This window comes from Eurytemora carolleeae, unplaced genomic scaffold, assembly GCF_000591075.1.
Source record: "Eurytemora carolleeae unplaced genomic scaffold, Eaff_2.0 scaffold139, whole genome shotgun sequence".
Classification (NCBI taxonomy): domain Eukaryota; kingdom Metazoa; phylum Arthropoda; class Copepoda; order Calanoida; family Temoridae; genus Eurytemora; species Eurytemora carolleeae.
Window position 1 is genome coordinate 297,284 of NW_019396175.1, and position 11,254 is coordinate 308,537.

The 11,254-nt window shown below is 35.3% G+C and overlaps 1 protein-coding gene across 1 annotated transcript; it reads right to left on the reverse strand.

Annotated features, from left to right (window-relative positions):
• Positions 1 to 3,974: 3,974 nt before the first annotated feature.
• LOC111697227 (uncharacterized) lies at positions 3,975 to 9,765 on the reverse strand. The gene is made up of 5 exons (XM_023467139.1): positions 9,599 to 9,765; positions 7,261 to 7,383; positions 6,030 to 6,467; positions 4,902 to 5,132; positions 3,975 to 4,804 (listed from the first exon to the last, which is right to left on the reverse strand). The coding sequence occupies exons 1-5, from the start codon at positions 9,677 to 9,679 to the stop codon at positions 4,421 to 4,423; spliced, it is 1,257 nt and encodes a 418-aa protein (XP_023322907.1). The 5' UTR covers positions 9,680 to 9,765; the 3' UTR covers positions 3,975 to 4,420.
• Between the last annotated feature and the right edge of the window lie 1,489 nt (positions 9,766 to 11,254).

The window sequence follows — 11,254 nt, forward strand, 5'->3', positions numbered from 1 at the left end:
GAACTTTTAATCCTGACTTGCATTAAACTATGCCTGGAATATGTCAGTTCCCTAGAAAGTTTGAACCCATTCGGCTCAGCCGTTTCGACTTTTATCGGATCCTAACAGACATATAGAATTACCCAAAACGGATAGACTTTCATAACAATCGCAACTCAGCAACCAGTGTAAAGAGAAAGACAGCCATTAATGTAAGATAAAAGTCTGAGTTACTTATGTACAGTCGTCTCCCTGAAGTCTCATTCTTTGTGGGTAACCCTGTATATATGTAAAGAAGTGTTAAAGGGACTGTAAGCGTAATTTCAAGTGTCTCTTTAAAGCTTTGTCTGATCAAGTCTGATTTCTCCTGCAGGTAAAAAATAGTAATTTTTAGAATCAAGCACCTCTGAAACATAGACAAACGACAATATCTTCCACATTATTGATTATATAATTGGTTTTAAAGGGGACCGTTGTGAATCGGGCATTGCCATCTTTGCCTGGGGGTCACTTGAAATTATGCTTACAGTCCCTTTAAACAGAGTCATCTCATCCCCCCCCCTCTGCATGCTGAAAAAGTGTTGCCAATTTTTATTCAAATTTGATAGCATTTTTTTTGGTACCTTTCCTAGTAACAATAACAATTCATTCGAAAGTACGTTTATGTTTTGATTAGAATTTGTTGTTTAAAATCATATAGAGAAACAGGCCCGTATCAGGGTGTTTCTGTAGGGGGGGGGGGGGGGGGGGGGGCGGGGTTCACCAAGTGAAACAAAGTGAACAAGGCGGAGTGTTGCATAGAAAAATTTAGATATTTCTGTCTAAAAAAACTAATTATTTAACCGTAAAGGAACTGAGTTTTTGCCCCAAACGCTGATTTCATAATCCCTATATCTTTTCAACCTGTTGTTGTAGATATTTGATATTTCAAACTATGAATTGTGCTAAATCAAGTAGTTTATGTTTGAAATATCAAAGGTTTACACCATCAGGTTGCAAAGATATAGAATTTGAACATTTGAGTTTGTGGCAAAAGAACAGTTCTTTTGTGAAATGATCCAAAGAATTCCACTTCATCCTTTTTCATTGCTTATTATATTTCATTGAACCGTAGTGAACAATGCATTTTAAATGAACAATAATATTTGGAAACAAATTAATTTTTTATTTAAATGATATAATTAATACCCATGTGTAAAAATAAAGTTTTGAAAAATCTAAGATTTGTAAATATTGTTAAATAAAGGTGCAACTTGTCAGCATGTATGTATTTGGATCATCTGTTTAAAGGGACTGTCGCCAGAATTTCAAGTAACCCTTTAGTTTAAAACAGTACCCTTTTATCTATTGTTTGAGCAAATTTTATGGATATATTCTGTTTTTATACCAAAGAATTATCATCTGCAGTTTCTATTGAAATTGCATTTAACTCTTTAAATGGAGGGTGACTTGAAATTTTGTCAGCAGTACCCCTTCAATATGGATTTAATATTAATTAATTATAAAATACCAAGAATACAATGAAATAAAAAGACTTTCTTAATAGAAACCAAACAAGAAAACTCAAGAACTCGAGTATGCATTTTAATAAATAATTTGAGAATTCTATCCTTCTTGTGTTCCAACAGATGGAAGGGCCGTGCACACGAGCGCCCCCTTCCTCAGTTACGGCCCTGTAAAGAAATAAAAGTTAGACTATCTAGTGTTAATTTTCAAAGTTACAATTAAGTTGTCTGGCATATAGTTTTTAAAGTCACTGAAATACTATATTCCTAGATAAATATATAGTATTTAAAAGTCCCTTATTCTTCAAAGTCACTAACTTACTAGCCTGGAAAGATCCTAGATTACTAGTCTTCAAACTCCCTAGATTACTAGTTCTCAAATTGCTTAGATTACTACTCTTGAAAGTCACTAACTTACTAGCATGCAAAGTCCCTAGATTTCTATTCTTCAAAGTCTCTAGATTACTAGTCTTCGAAGTCACTAGAGTACTAGTCTTCAAAGTCTCTAGATTACTAGTCTTCAAAGTCTTTAGATTACTACTCTTCAAAGTCCCTAGATTTCTAGTCTTCAAAGTCCAAGGGTTACTAGTCTCCAAAGTCTCTAGATTACTAGTCTTCAAATTCCCTAGATTACTAGTCTTTAAAGTCCTTGGATTACTAGTCTTTAAAGTCCCTAGATTGCTAGTCTTTAAAGTCCATAGATTGCTAGTCTTTAAAGTCCTTGGATTACTAGTCTTTAAAGTCCCTAGATTGCTAGTCTTTAAAGTCCTTGGATTACTAGTCTTTAAAGTCCCTAGATTACTAGTCTTTAAAGTACTTAGATTACCACTTTTCATAGTCTCTAATTTACTAGTCTTCAAAATCCCTAGATTACTACTCAAACTTCCTAGATTACTACTCTTCGAAGTCACTAACTTACGTTAGCCTGCAAAGTCTCTAGATTACTAGTCTCAAAACTCCCTAGATTACTAGTCTTCAAAGTCCCTAGATTACTACTCTTCAAAGTCTCTAGATTACTAGTCTCCAAACTTCCTAGATTACTAGTCTTCAAAGTCCCTAGATTACTACTCTGCAAAGTCTCTATATTACTAGTCTCCAAACTCCATAGATTAATAGTCTTCAAACTCCATAGACTTCAAACTCTTCAAAATCACTAACTTACTAGCCTGCAAAGTCTCTAGATTACTAGTCTTCAAAGTCCTGAGATTGCTACTCTTTAAAGTCCATAGATCACTAGTCTTCAAAGTCTTCAGATTAACAGTCTTCAAAATCTCTAGTTTACTAGTCTTATATTATTATTCTTCAAAGTGTACTAGTATTTAAAGTCCTTAGATTATCTAGTCCCTAAATTAAGATTATCTTTAGTAGTCCTTAGATTTCGTAAATCGAATGGCAAAGTAATCTTTTTTTGTAATCAATGCATATCAATCTGACAACTCAATTCAAACTCTTATCTTTTTATTATATATTTACAACCTGAAGCCGAATTTAAAGAATTTGAGTGGCGGCTTAAAGTTAAGCTGCGGCTCAAATATGGTTGGTTCCACCTTAAAATCATATTCATTGTTTCAAGATTTAAGCCGGCGCTCAATTGAAACCGGTTTTTGGCGGATTTTAGACGCGGCTCAAATTCATTAAATTTGGACACTGATGATATAAACCGTTGATATTTCAAACTTTTCTTTTTAAATCTAGTAGAATTCATAGTTTTAAACATCAGGTATCAGGAAATTAGAGTTTGAGGGAAGTGCTCAGTTCCAGTAGACTATTCAATTACAAGTCTCTATTGATCCTCAGTTCTAAAAATACAAAGTTTATAAAATGTTTTTATTTAACAGAGAAAACAGTTTAAAATACTGAACATTAAACAACTATTGCAAATTCTAATATTATTGACGTGAGAGTCTGGTCTCACAGGAAAATCAGAAAAAAAACTTTTTTGAAAATAATTTAAAGTTTTGAGCAGAATTTTGATTGATAGTATTTAACATTTTTATCTATTATTTATCATATTTCTATTTAAAGTTTAGATAAATGAACAAGTGATGTAACTATTTATCTCCTAGGTTGCATTTCTCTCAAAAAAGTTTTGATGTAACCATATATAAAACTTAATAATATTGAAACTACATATATAATGAAAATATAAATATTCACAAAGAATATTTAACTTATAACTAAGAACTGGTTTATTTCACATCACGTATATATTATATATGCATTCTCTAATAGATACATTCAGATTTGAAACCGATATAAAAGTATAAATATGAAAAGATTTCATCATTACTTTCAATTTAGAGGCGAAAACATTTTAAAGTTCAAGAATTATTCCGCCTCAGAGCATTTTTGGCAGATACTAAGCTCGACAGTCGCAAGATTTTGAAACGATTAAAAACTAAATTTGATAAAACTCTCCCTTTGGTGTTATAATAGTAACTAAGCTAAGTTAAAAACTAAACTTGACTTGTCGTCTTTGGTTTGTCCAAATTCAGAAAAAATCTAAATTTATTTTCTGTAATGAAGTTCTAGCTGCCGAAGAAAAACAATCAACAAAATAATTAACACGTTATTAGGATCACAAGCTCTAGAAAAACTTGAGTTTTTATAATAATTTCTTAACTTTTGGCGGATTTTTTATTGAATTTTCCCGGGTTCATGAATAATTTCCCGCATTTTTTCTATATCAAGAAAATGGGTCTGGTTTCCGCGAATGGAACTTAATGAACTAAATTTCTCCTGGTTTCATAGTTTCTCCTCAAAGGAATAGAAGGATGGAAGAAATCTAAACTCTGTGAATGATAAAAGATTGACCCTGTTGAGAAAGTTTAGACTGATTCCATCTCCTCTCTTCCAAGATCTGACTAAATGACAAGGTTTTGCTCCAGGTACAAACTGTTCTGCATCAGGGTTCAACAGTAGAGCAAGGAGAAGGATTAGTATTGTTGGAGAGATATCGCCAACGTGTTTTCCATCCATTCTGGAAAGTTCAAGTCCGAAGTAAGCTCGAGACAGTCAGAGAATAGAGAAGGTTCCAGCTCCGGGTGCAGGGTTGTCAGAACATCTCCGGTAAACCCTTGAGAAAACTCATGCTGATTAATGGTTGGTAGGATCAGCTCCGGGTCCTCCTGGTCAAAGTACGGAGTAAGGTTTCTGACAGCTCCGGAGTTTGAAGGAGGAGGCGTTGTATAAAGAGGATCTTGGAGAAGGGTTCTCAGAGATATATCTTCTGAGTTCTCAACCTTAGTCTCCTGTACGTTATATTCGTGGTAGAACTCTTGAATCTCCTGGTACATATGGGAGAACTTAACAGAATTAACCTAAACATATAGAAATTAATAATTACTTCGTTTCTTATTTTTTTAAAACTATTTCTAAACATTAGTTCCTCATCACTTTTAAAGGATTTTCACTTACCGTTTCAACTGGAGTACAATCCGCAGGATTGATCTCATGATCCAGCCTAGCTCCGATCCTACTCTCCCATCCGTCCTGATCTATCCATCCGTCCCTGCTCTCCTGTTCTCTGATGCTCCTGTTCTCCCAGGACTCTACGCAGTCCAGACAATTCTCCGTGAGACATTGCTCCGTAGAGTGGTGGTAGACAAATCCTTGGTCATAGATCGACGGAGAACTGTCCAAACCATACTGAAGCACAAAGAAACCATTATAAATACACACACACACACACACACACATATATATATATATATATATATGCATTTTATGTACACAAAGTTATACGATCCTACCCCTCATACATAAAAGCATGTGTGACTCAAAGGCTACAACAAAACACAAGTGTTTGATCAACAAACATAAACAAACAAATCAACCCAAAAACATATATATAGGAAACCGGAAACCTATTTGCACTTTGAAACCCAACAACAACATTTAGGAAGTAGGTATTTTATATGTTATAAATAATTTTCTGAAGACTATTTTTTTTATAAATTTTCCACAAGATTCTAGTATACATATACATATATATAAATATAAAAAAGCAACACATGTGCTAATTCATTGATTTATGCATTTGCATCAATAGATACACATTTGCAATGAATTGCATTTCTCGCATGTGATGAAATGCAATAAAGTGCATGCCCCGCACAACACTTATGCAGAACTTGCACTCGAATTTATAAACTAGACTAAACACGTTGCTCTTGTGTAATCATCTGATAATGATGATTAAACATCCTTATTTCTATTGTCCGACATGTATCTGGACATGTGTCCGGAGAAGCGTATTTTTTCCTAAATATATGATTGAGTAGGGAAGGACAGGTGCTCTAGGTACTAGATTGAATACTAGGAGCTGGTTTATATAGAACCAATAACAGTTCTACACTCCAATACATCAATACAAACGTAAACATGGAGAAAAATTCAACAACACCACCCCCAATATTTAGAGATGCTATTAACCTTCAAACGTTCATGAGAGATGATGTAATAGGCATATGAGGGGGGGAGATAAAAAATAGGCATATGAGGGGGGGAGGATAAAAAATGCTTAAAATAATAAATTTTACTCACGTTATTTGGACTGAAGGGAAAGGTTGGACTAGAGGGCACCTTGCCAGGAGGGGTATGTCCAATCTGCTCCGCCCAGTCATCTCTGGTGTAACCAAGGGGTGAGGGAACTAAAGAAAGACTGCTGGTGGGACTGGTATAGGACTGGACCGGACTAGGTGTAGGTCCATAGGACCTGGAGCTAATAGGACTAGGGACCTGGTAGTAGCTCTCAAAACTTTTCTCCTCTTTAATTCTCATTTTTTTCTTCTCTGGGTCCACACTTCTCTCTCCTTTTTCTCTCCGTTCTTTCTCCTTGTCCTCTCCAGACCTCTGGCGTTTCTTGGGACGATATTTGTAATCAGGGTACTCTTGTTGGTGCAGGATACGTAGTCTCTCGGCCTCGTCAATAAACGGAGCTCTTTCATTCTCACTCAACAGCTTCCACTGCTTTCCAAGGTTCTAAACAGATCAAGAGTTAGGTTCAGAGATTATGTTTAGAAATCAGATTTAGAGATCAAGTTCAGAGATAAGGTTTACAGATTAGGTTTAAGATTTAGGTTTAGAGATCAGGTTTAGAGATTAGGTTTAGATATTAGGTCTAGAGATCAGGATTAGAGATTAGGCTTAGAGATTAGGTTTAGCGATCAGGTTTGGAAATTAGGTTTAGAGATTAGGTTTAGAGATTAGGTTTAGAGATTAGTTTTAAAATTAGGTTTAGAGATTAGATTTAGAGATAAGGTTTAGGGATTAGGTTTAGAGATTAGGTTAAGAGATTAGGTTTAGAGATTAGTTTTAGAGATTAGGTTTAGAGATTAGTTTTAGAGATTAGGTTTAGAGATTAGGTTTAGAGATTAGATTTAGAGATAAGGTTTAGTGATTAGGTTTAGAATTAGAGTTTAGAGAGGTTTAGAGATATGAAAAAAATGAAAAAATATACATTTAAACATACAGTTGGACAACTAGACAGATAGATATATAATGTGTGAGGTGTTAATGAACTTTGACAGATACTAATTCATCGTTTAACAGGTGTAAATCATGTATTTATATATTTTTACTAAAGTTGGAGAAGCATAGATATGTAAACTAGAAATACACCTAAACATAATAAATCTCAATTCATTGAAAACTTTAAAAGAAACATATAATTATTCCTTTTTCGATAATTACTGGGTAGTTTAAAAAATAAAGAACCGTAAAATTAAAGAAAAAAAAATCCAAGAAATCCGCCAAATTTTTCTTTAATCCTTACCTTAGAAATTTCGGCATTATGCGCGTCAGGGTTTGAGGCAATTATATGTCGTCGTTGTAGCTGTGACCAGACCATAAACGCGTTCATGGGTCGCTTTATATGGTTCGGGGGATGCTTCTTAGTCTGAAACAATTTATTTATTGAAGAAAGAAAGCTCTGAATTCTAGAAATTTAGCAAGAATTCGGAAATATCAATTTTGAGGGTATAGCCTCGGTTTCAATTTTAGGTTAATATTTTCAACAATCTTGAAAAATTAAGTCATAAAGTTTCTATCTGTGTAAGCATCATGTACTCTGGGTAATGACCGGGTACTGAATACCCCCCTTGTAAGCATCATGTACTCTGGGTAATGACCGGGTACTGAATACCCCCCTTGTAAGCATCATGTACTCTGGGTAATGACCGGGTACTGAATACCCCCCTTGTAAGCATCATGTACTCTGGGTAATGACAGGGTACTGAATACCCCCCTTTCAGAACGGAAATGCCTATGAACTCAGTAATTTATAAGAAACACTACAGATATGTACTTTCTTTCAGTTTCGAGGTTGCGCGATTTTAAAACTAAATTCTTCCTCATTTTGATCACATTTTATAGATAAAATTGAGCTATTTAAAGCATATTGCATGATGTCGAACTAAGCTACACTGGGACCAAAAAAACTGCGAAATAAAAAGACTACTGTTAGAGTTATAATTTGAAATAGCCCAATTAATGGACATGAAACATAACAATAATAAGTTGATTTTTAAACGACATCAAATACACAATAGATTTCTAAAGTTTTGTTTTCCTATTCTACTGTTTATGAATCCCCAAGTACTAAACAATTTAGTTTAAAATTCAATATTCATACATTATTGAAAACTAGGAAAACTAGGTAAAACATTTTTATAGTTAAACGAAGTAATTGTTTGAAACTAGTTAACTATTAACATACAAATAAAAATGCAGTGAATGTTAAACTGCTTTTTTACAATTTCTCTGAAATGTATTAAAAAATGTATATGCATGAAACAATTTGAACAATAACTTAATTAGTGAGCTGCTCTGATAGGGTTTAGTGAAATCACTTGATTATAAGACAAATCTGTTTAAAATCTGTTTTCTTTTATTCATTAAAGGATAGTTTAGATAATGAAATAGTTTAGATAATAGGAAAGTGAAGCAGACCCAGTTTGGAGAATAGGATAATGTATCTTATCTAGTTTTGAGAATAGGAAAGTGTAGCAGATCCAGTTTTGAGAATAGGATAGTGTATCTTATCCAGTTTTGATAATAGGAAAGTGAAGCAGATCCAGTTTTGAGAATAGGATAGTGTATCTTATCCAGTTTTTAGAATAGGATAGTGTAGCAGACCCAGTTTTGATAAAACGATAGTGTAGCAGACTCAATTTTGAGAATGGGAAAGTGTAGCAGACTCAATTTTGAGAATGGGAAAGTGTAGCAGACCCAGTTTTCAAAAGAGGACATTGTATCTTATCCAGTTTTTAGAATAGGTATAGTGTTGCAGATCCAGTTTTGAGAAAACGATAGAGTAGCAGACCCAGTTTTCAGAATAGAAAAGCTTAGCAGACCCAGTTTCCAAATGAAAGTGTGTTACCCTGAAACTTCAAAGACTAATCCTATATAAAACCCTTGGGAATGTATATTGTTGATCAGCCCTGGGGAGTATAAATGGGGGGTATCTGCAGGGGGGTATGTGTATAAATGGGGGGGGGGAGGGTATGTGTATATAAGTATATATAAAAGCATGGGAAAAATATGAGGTAGTAATGTGGAATTTTGTAAATACAAACATTTGCTCTAGAATTCAAACATTTTTTCAGTTTATTTATAAGAATTTTCAGAACATAATTTCACCATTGCATTAGGGCATGGGTATATATCAAGATTTAAAATTTATTTGATGTTGATGACCTTTTTCAGACAAAAGTTATTAAAATCAACAAAAAACTAAATTTCAAAATCTGTAAGATGAAAAATCAGGTTGTGAGGCGAAGAGAAGGGGGTGTTCAAAAGTACCCTAGCTAAATATTTTATAATCTGAAAATTTATTTTTGCAAAAAGAAAACTGTTGCAAAAAACAAAGTTTCATGACGAAAAAGAAATTGATTACTCGCATAAAGCCTGTAATTCTCTAATCCCCAAATCATTGCAAACTCATATACTGTGTAAACCTTTGATAAACTTTAACTTTAAATTTAGTGGAATCTAGCTAGCTAGACTCGGAAATATCAAAGATCTATGACATCAGGTTTCAAGGATATCAGGATTAGAAATTTAGATTTCAGGAAGATTCCTTTGCTGATATGGTTGAGAATAAACAAATGTACCTTGGTTGCATCCGAGTATGGAGTATGGGATGAGGCAGACACTGAATGTGAAGGAAGGGTTCGGAGATCTATCTGCAACATGGTTCAAGCCGTTTTGTTCTAGGTTCAGCTCCGTCGTGCTCCGGGTCTGAATTCAAACTGACGGGACTTCAACTGTGCCACTGTTGCTAAAGTCTCTGACGCAGCGTACGCCGGTGACAGCAATATTGCGTATTGCGTACTCTACGGGAAAGCCGGTATTAGGGGGAGAGAGAGTGGGAGGGGGGATTCTCTCGAAACTGGGTGAAATACTGTACCTCGATAAATCTACTCTAACCGTGTTGCGCGGCGTAGAACACGGTTAAGGTATGGGAGAGGATCCCCGAGGCCTAAACTAGAACACGTGCTGGTAGTTAAGGGCTTGAAGGGCCCGGAACTTGAACAATATTGGGCCAATGGACCACACCGACCATAACGGGACGGGACACCCTCCCCCCTACTCGTCCAAGGGGGGGGAAGGTTTTTTCTTTATTCTGTATGATGACTAATATCCATGTATTAGCTAGGTAGATCAGGGACGGGGAGTTTTCCTTAATAAGATTTTAAAGAGTAGTTAATGTCTCTCAAATAGCGAGAGATTTTCGCCGTTTAAAAAAACAATGTACAATGTTTTCTTGGATAAAGGATAAAGTTTGTTATTGATAACAAGACCTTACTATTGATAACAAGACCTTATTATTGATAACAAGACCTTGTTTGTTAGATCACATTTGTAAACACAACTCTTGTAAGTTATTGGTTACTATTGACCAAATGACCCTCTGGACATTTAAAGATTTGCATTCCCTGTTCGGGCTGTTAATGTTCACAACACCGCCGCTGGCCCGTGGCCGTAGCTTGGGGGAGGGGGCAAAGAGGCACATTCATCCTTTTCCCTAGAAAAGGAGGAATGTGCCTCTTGTAAAAAACAAAAATAAGACATCATAAACAGTAAAATTCTCTGTATCTCTGTAGTCCCACAACTACTTGCTTCTAAACCTGTACCTCTGTATCCCTGTACCTATGTACCCCTGCACTTCTGTATCCCTGTACCTCTGTATCCCTATACCTCTGTACCCGGCCCTGTACCTCTGTATCTCTGTACCTCTGTATTCCTGTACCTCTGTACTCCTGTACCTCCGTACCCCTGTACCTCTGTATCCCTGTACCTCTGTATCCCTGTACCTCTGTATCCTAGTATCTCTGTAACCCTGTATCCCTGTATACCCGAAGTCCTTCGTGTCCTTATCCCAAACCGTTGTATCCTTGTAACCGGCCCTGCATCCCTGTATCCCTTTATCACTGTATCCCTAAAAATCCTTTATACCTGTATTTCCAAATCTCTTTGCATCTATGTAATCCTGTATCTTTGTATCCTTGTAATCCTTTATCTCATGTAATCCTGTATCTCTGTATCTCTGTATCTCATGTAATCCTGTATCTCTGTATCCTTGTAACCCTGCATCCCTGTATCCCTGTAGTCCTACGTGTCTCTTTGATTCTCTATCTCTGTATCTCTATATTCCTGTATCCTCGAAATTATTTATACCTGTATTCCTTTTACTTCTATTCTATGCATCTCAGTAATCCTGTATCTCTCTATCCTCTACATACCTCTAATCCTGTATATTTGTATCT